Source organism: Panulirus ornatus, chromosome 53, assembly GCF_036320965.1.
Source record: "Panulirus ornatus isolate Po-2019 chromosome 53, ASM3632096v1, whole genome shotgun sequence".
NCBI classification, from domain to species: Eukaryota; Metazoa; Arthropoda; class Malacostraca; order Decapoda; family Palinuridae; genus Panulirus; species Panulirus ornatus.
In genome coordinates, this window is record NC_092276.1 from 3,135,082 (window position 1) to 3,156,375 (window position 21,294).

Sequence of the window (21,294 nt, forward strand, 5' to 3'; positions counted from 1 at the left end):
TTCCTTGTTTTGGAAAAATTAAAAACCTTGTTTTGGAAAATTAAAAGTGAGAGGGGAGGATTTCCAGCCCCCCACTCCCTCCCCTTTTAGTTGCCTTCTATGACACGCAGGACATACGTGGGAAGTTTTCTTTCTCCCCTATCCTTGGGGATAGGGGAGAGCTTTCCGTGGTTTGCCCCAGATTCTTCACGTGCCCTGGTTCAGTCCATTGGCAGCACGTTGACCCTGTGTGCCACATCATTCCAGTTCACTCTATTTGTATATACATGAGTATATATGTATATGTCTTTGTATGTATATATATGTATACATTGAAATGCATAGGTATGTATATGTGCATGTGTAGGCGTTTATGTATATACATGTGTATGTGGGTGGGTTGGGCCATTCTTTCGTCTGTTTCCTTGCGCTACCTTGCTGGTAGAGTGACAAAGTCTGATAAATATATGATATATATATATATATATATATATATATATATATATATATATATATATATATATATATATATATGAGTTTGGTAAAGTGTGTGAAAGAAGAAAGTTAAGAGTAAATGTGAATAAGAGCAAGGTTATTAGGTACAGTAGGGTTGAGGGTCAAGTCAATTGGGAGGTGAGTTTGAATGGAGAAAAACTGGAGGAAGTGAAGTGTTTTAGATATCTGGGAGTGGATCTGGCAGCGGATGGAAACATGGAAGCGGAAGTGGATCATAGGGTGGGGGAGGGGGCGAAAATTCTGGGAGCCTTGAAGAATGTGTGGAAGTCGAGAACATTATCTCGGAAAGCAAAAATAGGTATGTTTGAAGGAATAGTGGTTCCAACAATGTTGTATGGTTGCGAGGCGTGGACTATGGATAGAGTTGTGCGCAGGAGGATGGATGTGCTGGAAATGAGATGTTTGAGGACAATGTGTGGTGTGAGGTGGTTTTGATCGAGTAAGTAACGTAAGGGTAAGAGAGATGTGTGGAAATAAAAAGAGCATGGTTGAGAGAGCAGAAGAGGGTGTTTTGAAATGGTTTGGTCACATGGAGAGAATGAGTGAGGAAAGATTGACCAAGAGGATATATGTGTTGGAGGTGGAGGGAACGAGGAGAAGAGGGAGACCAAATTGGAGGTGGAAAGATGGAGTGAAAAAGATTTTGTGTGATCGGGGCCTGAACATGCAGGAGGGTGAAAGGAGGGCAAGGAATAGAGTGAATTGGAGCGATGTGGTATACCGGGGTTGACGTGCTGTCAGTGGATTGAATCAAGGCATGTGAAGCGTCTGGGGTAAACCATGGAAAGCTGTGTAGGTATGTATATTTGCGTGTGTGGACGTATGTATATACATGTGTATGGGGGTGGGTTGGGCCATTTCTTTCGTCTGTTTCCTTGCGCTACCTCGCAAACGCGGGAGACAGCAACAAAGCAAAAAAAAAATATATATATATAAATATATATATATATATATATATATATATATATATATATATATATATATATATATATATATATATATATTTCTTTTCTTTCTTTCTTTCAAACTATTCGTCATTTCCCGCGTTAGCAAGGTAGCGTTAAGAACAGAGGACTGGGCCTCTGAGGGAATATCCTCACCTGGCCCCCTTCTCTGTTCCTTGTTTTGGAAAATTAAAAAAAAAAAAAACCGAGAGGGGAGGATTTCCAGCCCCCCGCTCCCTACCCTTTTAGTCGCCTTCTACAACACGCAGGGAATACGTGGGAAGTATTCTTTCTCCCCTGTCCCCAGGGTAGAGGATGTGTGGATCAGGTGTTTGCTTTGAAGAATGTATGTGAGAAATACTTAGAAAAGCAAATAGATTTGTATGTAGCATTTATGGATCTGGAGAAGGCATATGATAGAGTTGATAGAGATGCTCTGTGGAAGGTATTAAGAATATATGGTGTGGGAGGCAAGTTGTTAGAAGCAGTGAAAAGTTTTTATCGAGGATGTATGGCATGTGTACGTGTAGGAAGAGAGGAAAGTGATTGGTTCTCAGTGAATGTAGGTTTGCGGCAGGGGTGTGTGATGTCTCCATGGTTGTTTAATTTGTTTATGGATGGGGTTGTTAGGGAGGTAAATGCAAGAGTTTTGGAAAGAGGGGCAAGTATGAAGTCTGTTGGGGATGAGAGAGCTTGGGAAGTGAGTCAGTTGTTGTTCGCTGATGATACAGCGCTGGTGGCTGATTCATGTGAGAAACTGCATAAGCTGGTGACTGAGTTTGGTAAAGTGTGTGAAAGAAGAAAGTTAAGAGTAAATGTGAATAAGAGCAAGGTTATTAGGTAGAGTAGGGTTGAGGGTCAAGTCAATTGGGAGGTAAGTTTGAATGGAGAAAAACTGGAGGAAGTAAAGTGTTTTAGATATCTGGGAGTGGATCTGGCAGCGGATGGAACCATGGAAGCGGAAGTGGATCATAGGGTGGGGGAGGGGGCGAAAATCCTGGGAGCCTTGAAGAATGTGTGGAAGTCGAGAACATTATCTCGGAAAGCAAAAATGGGTATGTTTGAAGGAATAGTGGTTCCAACAATGTTGTATGGTTGCGAGGTGTGGGCTATGGATAGAGTTGTGTGCAGGAGGATGGATGTGCTGGAAATGAGATGTTTGAGGACAATGTGTGGTGTGAGGTGGTTTGATCGAGTAAGTAACGTAAGGGTAAGAGAGATGTGTGGAAATAAAAAGAACGTGGTTGAGAGAGCAGAAGAGGGTGTTTTGAAATGGTTTGGGCACATGGAGAGAATGAGTGAGGAAAGATTGACCAAGAGGATATATGTGTCGGAGGTGGAGGGAACAAGGAGAAGTGGGAGACCAAATTGGAGGTGGAAAGATGGAGTGAAAAAGATTTTGTGTGATGGGGCCTGAACATGCAGGAGGGTGAAAGGAGGGCAAGGAATAGAGTGAATTGGATCGATGTGGTATACCGGGGTTGACGTGCTGTCAGTGGATTGAATCAGGGCATGGCGAAAATGAAACGCGAAAAGTTTCCAAGTGCACTCGTGTAATAATCACATCATCAGGGGAGAGAAATATAACAGTCAGTTGATATATGTCGAAGAGACGAAGCTAGGACACCATTTGGTAAACATGTGATTGTTTACCAAATGGCGTCCTAGCTTCGTCTCTTCGATATATATCAACTGACTGTTATGTTTCTCTCTTGTGTCTCCCCTGATGATGTGATTATTACACGAAAGTGCACTTGGGAACTATTCGTGTTTCATTTTCCCCGTGGACTCATAAGAATATCTTGATCACGCGCAAAATTGTGATCCTTTCCAATATATATATATATATATATATATATATATATATATATTTATATATTTTTAAACTATTCGCCATTTCCCGCGTTAGTGAGGTAGCGTTAAGAACAGAGGACTGGGCCTTTTTTGGAATATCCTCACCTGGCCCCCTCTGTTCCTTCTTTTGGAAAATTAAAAAAAAAACGAGAGGGGAGGATTTCCAGCCCCCCGCTCCCTCCCCTTTTAGTTGCCTTCTACGACACGCAGGGAATACGTGGGAAGTATTCTTAATCCCCTATCCCCAGGGATAATATATATATATATATATATATTTTTTTTCTTTTTTGCTTTGTCGCTGTCTCCCGCGTTTGCGAGGTAGCGCAAGGAAACAGACGAAAGAAATGGCCCAACCCTCCCCCATACACATGTATATACATACGTCCACACACGCAAATATACATACCTACACAGCTTTCCATGGTTTACCCCAGACACTTCACATGCCTTGATTCAATCCACTGACAGCACGTCAACCCTGGTATACCACATCGCTCCAATTCACTCTATTCCTTGCCCTCCTTTCACCCTCCTGCATGTTCAGGCCCCGATCACACAAAATCTTTTTCACTCCATCTTTCCACCTCCAATTTGGTCTCCCTCTTCTCCTCGTTCCCTCCACCTCCAACACATATATCCTCTTGGTCAATCTTTCCTCACTCATTCTCTCCATGTGCCCAAACCACTTCAAAACACCCTCTTCTGCTCTCCCAACCACGCTCTTTTTATTTCCACACATCTCTCTTACCCTTACGTTACTTACTCGATCAAACCACCTCACACCACACATTGTCCTCAAACATCTCATTTCCAGCACATCCATCCTCCTGCGCACAACTCTATCCATAGTCCACGCCTCGCAACCATACAACATTGTTGGAACCACTATTCCTTCAAACATACCCATTTTTGCTTTCCGAGATAATGTTCTCGACTTCCACACATTCTTCAAGGCTCCCAGAATTTTCGCCCCCTTCCCCACCCTATGATCCACTTCCGCTTCCATGGTTCCATCCGCTGCCAGATCCACTCCCAGATATCTAAAACACTTCACTTCCTCCAGTTTTTCTCCATTCAAACTCACCTCCCAATTGACTTGACCCTCAACCCTACTGTACCTAATAACCTTGCTCTTATTCACATTTACTCTTAACTTTCTTCTTTCACACACTTTACCAAACTCAGTCACCAGCTTATGCAGTTTCTCACATGAATCAGCCACCAGCGCTGTATCATCAGCGAACAACAACTGACTCACTTCCCAAGCTCTCTCATCCCCAACAGACTTCATACTTGCCCCTCTTTCCAAAACTCTTGCATTCACCTCCCTAACAACCCCATCCATAAACAAATTAAACAACCATGGAGACATCACACACCCCTGCCGCAAACCTACATTCACTGCGAACCAATCACTTTCCTCTCTTCCTACACGTACACATGCCTTACATCCTCGATAAAAACTTTTCACTGCTTCTAACAACTTTCCTCCCACACCATATATTCTTAATACCTTCCACAGAGCATCTCTATCAACTCTATCATATGCCTTCTCCAGATCCGTAAATGCTACATACAAATCCATTTGCTTTTCTAAGTATTTCTCACATACATTCTTCAAAGCAAACACCTGATCCACACATCCTCTACCACTTCTGAAACCACACTGCTCTTCCCCTATATATATATATATATATATATATATATATATATATATATATATATATATATATAGGCAGGGTTGGTATCCAAATGGGGTCTCACTTCTGTTGGGCATTAAACATGAGAGCTGAGATGAAGCTGATGCTCTGAACAAAAGTCTTCATGACTTAACTGTACTTTTTCATAAGTAGTGGGTGACTAGCAACCACAGATTAGGGTCAGTGACATTGATACTGTGAGCGGGCACTACAGTGAATGTCAGGTTCCACTCATAGGCCTAGGTGCTATTTTTGATTTCTGCCTTATTTACATGGAGGTTGCTGAAATTCACTTTATAGGCACTTGTATTCTTGCTTATGCACAGTGCTTAAAGATATATAACTTCACTGTTTTATGGCAAAATTATGTCATAGGTAAAGAAATTTCTAGACATGGAGCACCAAGAGTTTAGAACTTTGCTTTCATATTGTATGAATAATGAATTATGAAGATAATACAAATCTTAATTTTTCCTAAACTTTGTAAAGGTTTTTTAAAAGAAAATAAATATGTTAAGGGATTGGGCACCATGAGTGTAGAGCATACTTTATACTGTACAAATTGATGAATTGATACTCACATGGAAAGTAATGAAGAGTCTAGACAGGACAAACTGCTAAAGGGCCTTGTCCTTATAAGGCTTGAGGTCTTGATGAAATTTCACAGTAGTGCTAAACAAATGTCTAGACACACTTGAAAGGCTGTTTGAAAAACTTTTGTTCAAGATGTCTTAGGAAAGATAAAGTACCAGACAAGTAATAAAGGGCAAATATCTCACTACTCTTTAAATCAGCCTCAGGCTGAAGCCCTGTAAAAGGGGTCCCAGAGTTATTTACCAATCCTGTGTACTTTACTCTCTCTCACCCAATGATATATCCATGCCAGAGGTGACTTTTCACTTGTAGTGTAATGTTGAGCAGAGGCTCAGTACTCTGTTCTTAACGCTACCTCGCTAACGCGGGAAATGGCAAATAGTATGAAAAAATAAAAATATTTATGCACTACATATGACATCTAGAAACTGAGTGTGAACGAATGTGGCCTTTTTGTCTGTTTTCCTGGCATTACCTTGCTAAAGCGGGGGTAGTGATGCTGTTTTCTGTGGGGTGGGGTAGCATCAGGAATGGGTGAAGGCGAGCAAGTATTAATATGTACATGCATATATATGTATATGTCTTTGTGTATATATGGGTGTTTATGTATATATATGTGTATATGAGTGGATGGGCCATTCTTCATCTGCTTCCTGGCACTACCTTACTGATGAGGGAAACCGATTATGTATAATAAGTATATATATATATATATATATATATATATATATATATATATATATATATTCCTATGAGTCCACGGGGAAAATGTAACACGAAAAGTTCCCAAGTGCACTTTCGTGTAATAATCACATCATCAGGGGACTCATAGGAATATCTTGATCATGCACAAAATTGTGATCCTTTCCAAGGTATATATATATATATATATATATATATATATATATATATATATATATATATATATATATTTCGCTACCTTGCTAATGCGGGAAATTGCGAATAGTATGAAAGAAAAAAGAAAGATATATATATTTGTTATACTTAATCTCTGTCTCTCACGTCAGCAAGGTAGTGCAAGGAAACAGATGAGGAATGGCCCAACCCACCCACATACACATATAAGTTCAAAAGGGTTAATGTTTTTTTGTGATGGAGATATATATGTGAATTCTCTGAAATTTTGTTAAGGAATGTATAGAAAATAGTATTCTTTCATGGATGTTAACTTTGTTTATTATTCATCACACACAAGTACACTTTTTGGTTCTGGATCATGGGCTGCAGTTGAAGCTTACATTAAGGTAAACATAATTTCATGATTTTATATATTTTTGCGAGAAATTATTTACAGAAACATATGATTCTGAATATGCAGATGGAAGGGCTTATATAAATGAGGTTGGGATTAAGATGCAGAATTGAATGTACATAATTGCTAAAGGTGTTATGAATCTAATGTTAACTGAATGTTATGATTATTACTTGGAAGTTTTTGTAGCCTGTAAAGTTAATTGTCCTACCATGTAAAATCTCAACCTCTACAACCTCTAAAGAAGTAATGGTAGAACAGTAGTAACTCCTGTGTGTATGTGTGTATTAAGGATACATTGCGGACTTCGGCTTACATGGCACCGTTTTGTGAATGACAGTTGTGGACAGTTTTAGAGGATGGTCAGTTACTGGAACTGAAATGAAACAACATTGATACATGGAAGTTATTCAAGTTATTTATTGTGAAATTGTAGGGGTTCATAGCAACTTGTGAACCGTATGTGGAAGACCGAAAAGATGGAAAAATAGATACATATAACTCGAACTCTGTCGAAATTAGCTTCTTGTGTGAGTCCATATCCAGTATGAGTGCTAATTCTGAGTATATAATTACAGGTGCCACGTAACCCGACAGTCATGGCGCAGTGAGGTGGATAGTGAAGTGAGGGCAGGTTGTGTTGTGGCACATCATCATGGACCACTTGGCCCCTGCCTCAGGGGTCAATTGGTATCCCAGTTGTAATGCTTTCGGGGAGTTGCTGGGGGGTCCCCAGCTTCCTCCAGTGGAACTGGGTGGGGTTGATGTTGGGCGACAGTTTACCCCCCAAGTTCATATGCAATATGCAACACCACAGTTGTCAGCTGGTGGTATGCACTATGTGCAGGATCATCGTAGTCTCCATAGCCCTGTTTTAGAAGAGACCCATGTTAACCAGGATGAACCTCCACCACTCCTAGATATCCGGACTCATCAACGAGTGCGTCCTGCTGTAGGAGAGAAGATAGCTTGTCAAGAATGTGGTGCAACATTTGCTTGTGGGGCGAATCTTAGAAATCACATGAGAATTCATACTGGTGAAAGGCCTTATGTATGTGAGGAATGTGGTGCTTCTTTCACCCAACGCTCAAATTTACGTAGTCATAAACGTGTACATACTGGTGAGCGCCCATACATGTGTGGAATCTGTGGCCAAACATTTGCTCGTTCATCACACCTACCTGGACACATGCGCACACATACAGGTGAAAAGCCTTTTAATTGTCCTCACTGTGGCCGATCTTTTGCCACCAATCAGATCATGAAAAATCACATGAGGACTCATACTGGAGAAAGACCTTTTATATGTGACGTATGTAATGCTAATTTTGCTCAGAGTTCATGCCTTGCCACTCACAGGAAAATCCACACTGGTGAACGCAATTTTAAGTGTGGGGAGTGTGGTAAGGCATTCATATCTAGATCAGGATTGCAAACACATGAACGTGTTCACACTGGAGAAAAGCCATATATGTGTGAAAAATGTGACAAATCCTTCAAGACATCCTCTTACCTCTCAAAACATAAACAGAAATACTGTGGTAACAATGGATACAAGAACAGAGTTAGGCGACCTGATGCCAAAAAACCAGGTCGAAAACCTGCAAGTAACCGAAAGATGGGCAAATCACGGAATACTGTGAAATCACCTGGGAGGCTGCCAAAGAGAGGTAGAGCCAAAAGATTGCGACGTTCCAGAAGACACAGGAACAGTGAATCTGAAACTGAGTTTCTGGGTGAATCACCATTGACTGAATCTTTAAGTGAGGAGGCAACATGTGACTTAGATTATATGCAAGTAAAACAAGAAGGAAAAGATGTAGAAGAGACTGGCAACTTAAGAGGTTGGCGTAAATCTGCCAGTGTACCTATTACCCTACACTGTAAACATGAGAATGAAGATCATCCAACACCTTTTCATGAGAGAGAGAGATTATTAGTTGAAAACAGTGAAACCTTAAAGAAAGATCCAGTGGATCTGAACCACTTCAGTGAAAGTCAGTATGATCTCTCTGAATCTCATATACAAATTCCTCATGTTCATCAACAAGTCATTGAAATTCATCAAGTAACAGAAAATAACCTCAAAGAAATTGCAAGTCATGATTTTCCTGGGAATACTCAGTGTAGTTCTGAGGTACCAAGTGCACCTTTAATGGATGATCATCAAATCTCTGAAGTTCTCCCACAAGTCTCAGGTACGCTTATGACCACTGAGAGTCACCTTCAAACATATGTACCTAGAAATAGCCCAGCTGCTTGGTACTCCAGAAGTTATATTTGATCAAGTTTATGACAGTAACTGCTCAAAAACATATGTTTATTTTTGTATATTACACCTCTGAATCTTCATGTAACATATGTGTAATATACTTAAGGATACTACTCCAATGAAATCTATGTATACAGATTGTATTATCTATTTTTGGATATTAGCAGTTTGACAATGAAATCTAGGTGTACTGATTGTATTATCTATTTTTGGATATTATCAGTTTGAAATTTAGATGTACAAATTGCATTTCAGTGTAAGTCCAATTATGGAACATTTGTTTTTGGTATTTTTATATAAACTAATAAGAATAAGTTTTATGTAGCATTCAAGTGGTAATGTTTGATGAATTGATTACCAGGGATAAGAGTAATGGTAACAGTACTAATACTAAGAAGGTTTAGTTATTGTGAATGTGATAAAGGTATTGTAATACGACTAATAATTGTTGTTAGTTGTGGGAATATTTTTACAATGGCTATTAAATGGGTAACTTCACAAACTTAAAGTAAATCTTAGGGAATTTTCTATGCAACTTTACAGAACCCTTTTATATGAAGACATGTAGTTTTGGATTTAAATGTTGGATATATTTTTAATACAACTAAAGAGCTTTTATGTGTTTCATTGCAACCTAGTTTTAATAGATATGCTGAATATCATTTGTGCAACCAGAGAGAACCTTTTTCTATTTTCAATTCTTTTCTTTCTTTCAAACTATTCGCCATTTCCCGCATTAGCGAGGTAGCGTTAAGAACAGAGGACTGGGCCTTTGAGGGAATACCCTCACCTGGCCCAATTCTCTGTTCCTTCTTTTGGAAAAAAAAAAAAAAAAAAAAAAAAAAAAAAAAACTTGCTGTAACAAAGTTAATGGAATTTTCAAGTAAAATATTGATGAAAGGAACATTTTTAGTAATGATGGAATAACTATGATTATTATGATTATTATTATGCTCTTGTATAAAGATATACATGACAATTAGAGAGTGGATATTGCAAAAGCAGCCATTGCTTGCGTGTTCCTGATGTTACCTTTATAAGGATGAGAGAATAACTTGACATTATTATGCTGTGGATTGTAGACTTTGGTTTCTGTACATTTTACATGACAGCAAAAGAGTGGATGTGTGAAAATGAGGCCTTTGTTTGCTTGTTCCTGACTACTTTGCTAATGTGGGAAACTAAACCACAGTAAGAAAGCCAGATAACTGTAGAAAAAGCGTAATGTGAGAAAGAAAAGCAAGAAGGCATGTGTTTTATGTGTGTAAGGAAATGGAGTATTATCAAACTATTTTGGTAAAAGAATATTCTCACTCTTGAACTTTCATGGTTTCATATGTGTTGGCATTTTGAATAATACTGTTGATCTTTTGTTTGAATTTGATATTTATAGTTTTTTTGTCTTATTCTTCTTATATATTTGGTTTTAGTGATGCAAAGAAGGGATAGTAAGAGGGTAATTAGCAAACTGGCAGATTACTTATGTAGAATGAATTGGCTATACCCACACGAGTTCTTGCCATATGTGTTGATTATTGTTGCACAGTTACTCCACTGTCATATATAGTTTAGGTATATAAGAACAAAATGTTTTGCTTGGTTTTCTGGTGATCTTCATATTTAGAACAGTATTTTGATTGATTTTGTACCTTTCCACTCAGAAATGCTGGCAGTTGTAGTTGAATTCAAAGCGTCATTTTGTACTCTGAATTTCTTACCTGAATATTGATAAGCTGTAGTTCAGCTCAATGCTAGACAGACATACAGAGACATACACATTATAATGAAAATTATAATGACGATAGGTAATTACATGCGTGGAGTTACTACAGAAACATTTACGGAAACTAGACTCCTGGTTGAAGTCAGTCCCTGATGAACCTTAGTTTAACAGTTGTACAAAAGAAGTGGGAGCTGGGAGAAACAGTTTAACTGATCAAGAAAGTGTATACTGTATATAAGCATACATTTGCAGACTTTCAAAAGATGCTGAACATAAACTGGTTTATAGGTCTGTGCACCATGACATCCAAGGGAAACTGGTTTATAGGTCTGTGCACCATGACATCCAAGAAAGGCAAGGTACTCTCATTTTCTACTCCATGAATAAATGTTACTGAAGTAGCAAGGCTGTTGAATCTAGGGAGAAAATTGCGAATGGCTTCATCATTTGGCCATATGGGAAGAAGTTTAATCTTTAAGAAATCCATGTAGATATTACTCAACATGGTAGATTTTTCATCGCCATGCCTAATCTCTGTAGATAGTACTCATTACTGAAGACAGACTTGTAGTTCTAGATGTAAAGCTTTGATGAAAGTAGCTGGAAACAAAGGAAGGTTTTGCTTACCAAGTTCTTCAGACAAAACCTTTAGCAAATTGTTCACTGGAACATATGTGAAAATTGACTTAATGTCAATGTATATTATTTGATTTATTGTCAAGATCCTTGTCAAACAAGAAATATCAAGGGTCTTGTCAACAAAGATGTTCAGATGTCTTCAGATGCACATAGATTTGCTAGTTTCTGTGTGAAACAAGGTTCTTCATGGAGATGGATATTATGTAGTGTTTTTCCAGAACCTTTATGAACATATAAGTGCAACTGAAAATAACCTTTACTGTAAAGGTAAGGGAACTTCTCTTTATATGATTTATGCATATATGGAACTAACTACTCACTGTTGAAGATATGTTGAAACAGATTAGGATCAGGTGAAATTTAAGTTGTATGTTAAGAATTTTAATTGAAAAGATTTTCTGACATAGATAAATGGTTTTCAGGGCAGCTGAAGAACTACTTAAGGTGCTACGGTTACTGAATCAACAATATAGGTGAGTTGAGACCATATATACTTTGAGAATAACTGGCTTAGCATTATTTTTAAGGGAACAGGTAGTATAGAAGCAGGGTCTGTTCTTGCGATATTCCTCTAGTAAACTTAAACCTTCTTTTCTGCCAGTGACTTTTGTATCGCTGAAAACATTTGGAGTGTATTATCTTTTTCAGTTCATTTTATTTGTACAACGAACTAAGAACATAGGTTTGGGTCTCCTAACATACAGTATTAGCAACAGCCTTACTTTCATTCAAATCTTAATTAAACATACAAGTAAACCATAGAAAGAACATTCTTTTTTCAGTGCATTAAATGAATGTTGAATAAAATCATGTAGGAAAGCAGAAGTATTAAGAGAAATTGCAGTAGGTGTTCAAAGTGTTTAAGCAAGAAGTTGATAAGGGAAAGAAAATGAAACAATGTGTGGCCAGATACATAAAAGGGTGTAAGAAATGTGGAAATGTGTTCCCTTTTGGGTGTAAGTGATTAGAAAAGAATACCCAAGAGTACAAGAATTAGCTTGTATACCTACTGCTTTGACTAGCCATCTTTCCAAACATATGAAGAAAATTATTGGTAATTTGAAATGGTTTGTTACCTGGAAAGAAATTTGTATCATTTATCACCCCATAACAGTATTGTTTTAGAAAGTTTCCTTCTTCCACAGACCCCTTGATGTGATTGTTAATATCATTCAAAAAGGATTTGCCAGTAATCATCCTACTGTACCAGTGTTCTTTAATTTAGAGAAGGCCCATGATACTAATTGGAGATGTGGTATTATAATACAGATGTTTGAGGACAATATGTGGTGTGAGGTGGTTTGATCAAGTAAGTAATGAAAGGGTAAGAGATGTGTGGTAATAAAAAGAGTGTGGTTGAGAGTGCAGAAGAGGGTGTTTTCAAATGATTTGGTCACATGGAGAGGATGAGTGAAGAAAGATTGACAAAGAGGATATATGTGTCAGAGGTGGAGGGAACGTGGAGAAGTGGGAGACCAAATTGGAAGTGGAAGGATGGCGTGAAAAAGATTTTGAGCGATCGGGGCCTGAACATACAGGAGGGTGAAAGGCGTGCAAGGAATAAAGTCATTTGGAACGATGTGGTATACCAGGGTCAACATGCTGTCAATGGATTGAACCAGGGCATGTGAAGCGTCTGGGGTAAACCATGGAAAGTTTTGTGGGGCCTGGATGTGGAAAGGGAGCTGTGGTTTCGGTGCATTATACATGACAGCTAGAGTCTGAGTGTCATTGTATGTGGGGAGGGGGTTATCATTTCATGTGTGGCGGGGTGACGATGGGAATGAATAAAGGCAGCAAGTATGAATTATGTACAAATTGGAGGTGGAAAGATGGAGTGAAGAAGATTTTGTGTGATCGGGGCCTGAACATGCAGGAGGGTGAAGGGAGGGCAAGGAATGGAGTGAATTGGAGCGATGTGGTGTGCAGGGGTTGACGTGCTGTCAGTGGATTGAATCAAGGCATGTGGGGCGTCTGGGGTAAACCATGGAAAGCTGTGTAGGTATGTATATTTGCGTGTGTGGACGTGTGTATGTACATGTGTATGGGGGGGGGGGTTGGGCCATTTCTTTCGTCTGTTTCCTTGCGCTACCTCGCAAACGCGGGAGACAGCGACAAAGTATAAAAAAAAAAAAAAAAAAAAAAAAAAATGTCTGTGTATGTATACATATGTATACATTGAAATGTATAGGTATGTATATGTGCGTGTGTGGACGTGTATGTATGTACATGTGTATGTGAGTGGCTTGGGCCATTCTTTCGTCTGTTTCCTTGTGCTACCTCACTAACATGGGAGACACCAACAAAGTATAATAATAAATACAGTTCCATATTGATATTTAGTCAGCATATTTTGAAAGACAGAAAATTGAAGGTGTAGGTTGTTAGTTAATATTTGAGAATTCCCAAAGCATGCTTCAGTGCTGCCCTTATTGATATTGCAGATACTCATCCTTTCTTGGTTACAGTGTAATGATCTATTGTACATTATTGTCAGAAGTAAAACATTTGCCAACTTCTGTTGATAAGACTACCTATTGTGTAGATATCACTGGGTTTCATTGAATGAACAAAAAACCTGATTAGCAAAAGATCAGCAATCCCACATGTGTTATTGAAAGGCACTCTCGTTCTTTATGAATAGGAAGTGATATTTTTAGGCATGGTTTTTGACAGAAGATTGAGATGGGCCCATCATATCAAAAACCTTTAAAAGTAAGGTGATAGTCTCAAGTTATCTGACTTTATGTTGACTGGAACAGATCTTTGTTCATCGGATATATTTGTTGGCCACTGATGACTGAAAATGGTAGACACTGTTTATAATCTTGGTATTGCTGGAGCATTCAGATCCTCTGAAATTTAAAGTCTGTGTGCATATTCTGGCGAACTCCTTGCAAATTTAAGATTTGAAGATGTGGAGTGGACAGTTTGTCAAGCTACCCAAATACCATAAGTTTATCCATTTCATTATGTGATGTATATGAAATTTTATGTATTTAGCTATTATATAACCTATTTTAACATCGAGAAGTTAGGTAAGTCTTACTTGTAAGGCACATTAAGAATATGAAAATTTGGTATTCCTTTAAGGTGACTGTCAGTGGCTGTGATATAAGTTTTTTTCATTTATTTCATTATATATGTCTTTATATCCCTAGGGATAGGGGGGAAAGAATACTTCCCACATATTCCCTGCATGTCATAGAAGGCGACTAAAAGGGAAGGGAGCAGGGGGCTGGAAATCCTCCCCTCTTATTTTTTTTTATATTTTCCAAAAGAAGGAATAGAGAAGGGGGCCAGGTGAGGATATTCCCTCAAAGGCCCAGTCCTCTGTCCTTAACACTACCTCGCTAATGCGGGAAATGGCGAATAGTATGAAAGAAAGAAAGATGTGAAAGAAACCTTTTATTATACCTAAATATTTCATTATTCATTGAAAAGAATATCCAACAAATATACAAGTTTTTAAATGTCATTGTTGTGGAAACTTAGTGTCTTTCTGTGAGTTTCTGCCCTAATTCTAAGATGCTGCTATCATGAAACATTGCTCTGTGAGCTGGTGTTCTGTGGGGTCCCCTTGTGTGTGTGTGTGTGTGTGTGTTTATATATATATGTATATATATATATATATATATATATATATATATATGTTGTATGGTTGCGAGGCGTGGGCTATGGATAGAGTTGTGCGCAGGAGGGTGGATGTTCTGGAAATTAGATGTTTGAGGACAATGTGTGGTGTGAGGTGGTTTGATCGAGTAAGTAATGTAAGGGTAAGAGAGATGTGTGGAAATAAAAAGAGTGTGGTTGAGAGAGCAAAAGAGGGTGTTTTGAAATGGTTTGGGCACATGGAGAGAATGAGTGAGGAAAGATTGACCAAGAGGATATATGTGTCGGAGGTGGAGGGAACGAGGAGAAGTTGGAGACCAAATTGGAGGTGGAAAGATGGAGTGAAAAAGATTTTGAGTGATCGGGGCCTGAACATGCAGGAGGGTGAAAGGCGGGTAAGGAATAGAGTGAATTGGATCGATGTGGTATATCGGGGTTGACGTGCTGTCAGTGGATTGAATCAGGGTATGTGAAGCGTCTGGGGTAAACCATGGAAAGCTGTGTAGGTATGTATATTTGCGTGTGTGGACGTATGTATATACATGTGTATGGGGGTGGGTTGGGCCATTTCTTTCGTCTGTTTCCTTGCGCTACCTCGCAAACGCGGGAGACAGTGACAAAGCAAAAAAAAAAGAAAGAAAAAAGAAATATATATATATATATATATATATATATATATATATTCATAAACACCTATGTACACACATATACATACATATACATACACATACACAGACATATACATACATACATATGTACATATTCATACTTGCTTGCCTTCATCCATTCCTGTTGCTACTTCACTGCACAGGAAAATAGCATTGCTATCCCCTGCTTCAGCAAGGTAGCGCCAGGAAAACTGACAAAAAAGGCCACTGCCTATGTATTGCTTTCATGTCATAGAAGATGACTGAAAAAGGGGTAGTGGTGGGGGCTGGAAAGCCTTCCCTCCTGTTTTAATTACCAGAAGAAGGAATAGATAGGTGGGCTGAGTGAGGATTTTTCCCTCAAAGGCTCAGTCATCTGTTCTTGACATTGCATCGCTAATGGGGGAAATGGCGAACATGTATGGAAGGAAAGAAAAAACATATATATGTATGTATATATATATATATATATATATTTTTTTCATACTATTTGCCATTTCCCGCTTTAGCAAGGTAGAACAGAGGACTAAGCCTTTGAGGGCATATCCTCACTTAGCCCCCTCCTATATGCATAGTTTTGAAATTTTGTGAATGGTATGTGTGAGGTCATAGGCACTGTTACATAGAAGATGGATAACAGAAGTGTTGCAAATGTGGTACAAATAACAGCAAATGACTGTTTGTTAGGTCTTCCTGTGAGTAAAGTGCTTGTAGTAGATTTTCTGATGGAAAAGTTTCCCATGAATTTATGAGTGGATAACTTAGCTTATGATAAATGGAAAGAGCATTACTCAGTTTTTCATATTATCATTCTGTGTAAATGAGGAATTTGAGACAACCATGTGATGTTTGATGCTGAAAGTTTCTGCCTGTTATTTTGATCTAAGCTTATATATCACCAAATAATGATACTATCAGTGTTTTATTGAATCAGATGTTATTTATGGTGAACTGAATGTACTTTTGTTTTGTTAAATAAACCTTCCTCACAGTCTTCTGTTCCCTAATAATGTTACCTGTAAAACACTGAAATTAGCAACTCCGATCTCAGCATCGCCATTAAATTTCACTTAGGTTTTTGTTCAGCATTTCTGATATAGTTATTCCAATGCATTGTTGCTAACTTTCAGTGTTTTTACAGGTGGCACGAAACGGGGCTTAAAATTGGAGACCACTGTGTAGAAGGTAGAAGAGTGTGTGCTACTTCCAGCTGTGCACATGCTGCCATCACTGCTGGTTCGGCTGTTCCCCCATCATTATCATCTTAGACAGAATACTGTACTATCAGATTTGCAGCTATTTATGGGAATAAACTCATATTGACATCAGCAACAACAATATATTGTACTTCATTTTTCAAAATAATGCATAGTTTTCCATGCAATCTTGATTTTTTTTTTTTACTTATGGTTGCATTTGATCTGCACAGGATTAGCTTGCTAAAATGATGTATAAACTGCTGTGGAAAAAGAAGTACTGTCTGTACTTGCAGGAGTATCTTTCTGAGAACAATGAGAAATAATAATAAGATTAGATTGTGGGGAAGATTAACTTATGAGATAATTTTTTATCCCATTATTGATTTTAAGCGCTAAGCATGGAACACCTTGGGGGAACAAGTGTTGGATGGTACAACTGGGACTTAGTAACAAACAAGGTTCAGGTAGATCTTATGAGTGCTGATGTAGCCCACCAGATAAACCAGCAGGTTCATGCATCATATGGAACTCCTCAGCATGTGTCTGTGCAGCTAGCAGTGCCCCAAGCACCACGAACAACACATACCTTGAATGTTGACACACCAAACACTGCCACTGTTCCCAAAACACCTGGATCACGACCTCCAAGGGTGCGCCATGCTCATGGTGAGCGGGTTTCCTGTCCAGAATGTGGTAAGACATATGCGTGCAATGCAAATCTTCGTGATCACATGCGAATACACACTGGTGAAAGGCCATTTATATGTGATGAATGCGGTTTGACTTTTACTCAGAGATCAAATCTACGAATGCACAAGCGTGTTCATACTGGGGAACGACCATATATGTGTGGTGTATGTGGTAAAACATTTTCTAGGTCATCACATCTACCAGGACACATGCGTCAACACACTGGAGAAAAGCCTTACACTTGTGAAGAGTGTGGGCAAACTTTTACTACAAGTCAAAGCATGAAAAATCATAAGCGCATACATACAGGGGAAAAGCCATATGTATGTGATGTTTGTGATGCCGCTTTTACTCAAAGTTCTTCATTGTCCACTCACAAAAAGTCACACACTGGAGATAAACCTTACAAATGTGATATTTGTAATAAAAGATTCATATACCGTTCAGGACTTAATGAGCACATGATTGTACATAGCAGAGACAAACCATACCAATGTGATCAATGCCACAAAAGGTTCAAGTACTCAAATTATTTGTCCAAGCATAAAAAGAAATATTGTGGTAATGATGGTTACCGCAAGAGATGGCAAAAATCAGGAATAAAGAAGCCCTCAGGACAAAAGACTAGCTCAGTCCGCAAGTCTACCTCATCAACAAGAATTCCTGCCTCTCACACATTAAGTGATATTCAGGTTAATATTGAAGATGATGATGATGATGTGATTTCTCCTCATGAAGATGAAGAGGAAGAAGAGGATACAGAAGAAGAAAGGCAAGAACAACAACGGCGTAACCGTGCATCCCGATATGAGAGACGGGAGGAGAAGATACCAATAGATATTTTTGATGATGGTGATTGGATTAAAGCTTGGATACGACAAGGCTTCAAATAGTATTAAAATCCTTAAGAATTCAAATTTTTTATTTTTATTACTTTTTGAGATACGCAAATCAACGAGAAAGCAATTTACCAATCTGAGTTAGTTTTCATATTATTATATGCTTTAATTGTGCCAATAGGTAAAATTTAAAAGAATTACAGTACATAGATGATAATAGTAGATCACACCTACAAAGTCTCCATATATGTTGCATTCCATATAGGTAGGCAGTTTTTTCTTTCTTTTTTTGTGCATTACAGTGTATATTGCTTAAACCAGTCTTGCTACATTTTCTTGTTCTAGATGACCAGTTTTATGTAATGAATAATTGATATGTGACTCAATATTTTGATATTATGAAATTTATGAATAGGTATAGTTTGTTTATTTATTATATAAAGTTAATTCGGTTGCCAAATGTTATGGTCAATATGCACAAAAAATTTAACATGAGAAATGTTTTATTTGGAAAATTAAAACATACGAGTTTTCATGAAATTTACCTTTATCCTTTTTTATCAAAGATGACTGGCAAAAAATCGCAATTCCTAGTGTTTAGTGATACTTTAGATACATACATACAACTCTAAAACTCCAAATTTTGCTTTTGCCATTATTGTCAAAAACAGTCATCATAGTACATGAACACACAGATCAGCCTGTCTCTTTCACTCATGTTTCATATACTATATATCTGCATATATCACAACCTTAACCAGGAAGCCATTTATCAAGCACCTGTGAGGGAAATATGAATAGTTGGGTCGGCTGTGGGCCAACTGTTGCTGCCAGAATGTCAACCTAAGCAGACCCATGCAGCCTTGTGGCCAACAGTGCTAACCTCTTGCTATTTAATGCTGTCATTTATAATGGATTTTGTGTATAACCCAAACATGGAGGAGGAAAAGAGTTGCTTAGTCAGTGGTACAATTATTTGTCATGGTGGTATAATTAGTGTTGGTGGTAGAGCAAGTGATGGGGAGACAATATTGATTTTCAAGTTATAGTTAGTGATACTGGAAGTGTAGTAGTGGTTATGTTAAAAATGGAGATACTGATATTGTCTCTCTTTTGGACCCAGACTTTTTACTGACAAGTTGTTTGAGTGCCTTCAGCATTGCCATTTAATGATCACCAGAGATCTTGTCATTGAAAAACCTCAATGGTGCCAAAGCCTTACTGATATATGAGAGATTCCATTCCAGTGCTTTGAGTTTGGCTATAAGCTTAGACTCCTTGATGTGATAATGAGTAAGAATGATGCCTTCTGATGTGAGTTGTTAATCCAGTCCATTGTAGCTGCTCTTTCGGTAATGATAATCTTAATTCTCTTGGGAAGGCTCGGTGATTAGTTACGGATTTCTTGATTTTTCCATATACAGGTCAGCATCAAAATTATGACATGTTATTGTTGATGAGGAAGACAGTGGCAGGGCATCTTACATGAGGCCTCCAACTCTATCTGTACTGATTCTTTCCTTGCTCCTTTATCTGTTTTTCTCTTCTAAACTTGTTGCACTTTCATTGCCAATTTTTATCTAGTGAAGTTGTCATCATCTTTCTGTCCTATGATTTTCCAATAACCATTGATCTTTGTTAACTTTGGTCCACTTCAGAGCATCTTGAGCCACTACATCAAATTATAGTATTCTTAGCAAAAAACTCTTGCATCTTGAACCTTCCTAGATTTCTTATGCCTACTCATTTTCAAAGCCATGTAGGTGGCAGGAATTACATCTGGATTTGTGATAACAGGGTATTTTTGGATTGTTAACACCCTTCCTCTCTCCCAAATCTTCAAAATTTCCTCTAAAACTATGTTGGCAGCTGCTCTGATAGAGGATTTGAGTTCTTCAATCTGAACTTGGAAACACTGCAAAACCTATCTAGTTGGAAGCTGTCCATGTGGCATCTCTTATAGCAATGCCCTATCAGCATAAACTCAGCATCTCTACTTATGGCAGACTTGACCTAGTTGTATTAAGATATGGTGTGACCTTGAAATGTTTTACTATATACCTGGTGATGTAATTTGAACAATATAATGCTGTATTTACCTAAATACATGCACACAAGGAAAACAGACATATAATCACCCAGCATGCCTGCCAACCAAACTGTATATACAATTACCATCGTTCACACAAGTCAGTTGATGCAGTTGCAGCTTAATACATCATCCAACCAATTACAGTTTGCCACTGATGTAATCATCATAGTATTTACTTCCAGAAAGGAAAAGTTATGTAGGCTGAACCAAATAATTACAGACAGAACATGATGACTGCATAGAAAGTAGAAAAATATGGGGAATGGTATAATATTTCAATCCCTTTTATGACCAGTTATATTTTATTTTCTCTCGAGATGATTCTTGCTTTTTTTCTCGCCCTAATACTCACTTTAGTCTCCATTCTCCTTTATGTTGCCATGTCCACTCCCTGAGAGTGAAAACACTCCACTCCATCCAGTTTCTTCCCTTTTAAAGTCTCACTCGAGCCATTCTGTTTTACCCACTTCCTAGCCCTCATAACCTTACTTTTGTTTCACATTAACTGTCAACTTGCTCCTTTCCCACTTTCACAAACAAGTCACCAGCTTGAACCCATAGTAAGTGTATGACTGCTGCTTCCCACAATTTCTGAGTAGACCAACCACTTGGGGATAGGCTGTTGTAATACCCCCTTCTTCCCTCAAACAGCTAAAGCTGTGGAATTCTTTTCCTTTTTTTTTTTTTTTTTTTTTTTTTGTCCTTCCCTCTTCACCTAGAT

At 38.2% G+C, this 21,294-nt stretch overlaps 1 protein-coding gene across 1 annotated transcript in view; it reads left to right on the top strand.

Annotated features, from left to right (window-relative positions):
* The window catches only part of LOC139765142 (uncharacterized), a 39,833-nt gene that overhangs the window by 7,312 nt on the left and 11,227 nt on the right, over window positions 1–21,294 (top strand). Inside the window, exons 3-4 of the mRNA XM_071692334.1 lie at window positions 11,917–11,967; window positions 16,895–18,534. Of these exons, the coding sequence (XP_071548435.1) occupies window positions 17,351–18,534 (1,184 nt within the window). The 5' untranslated portion in view covers window positions 11,917–11,967; window positions 16,895–17,350. The remainder of the gene's footprint in view (window positions 1–11,916; window positions 11,968–16,894; window positions 18,535–21,294) is intronic.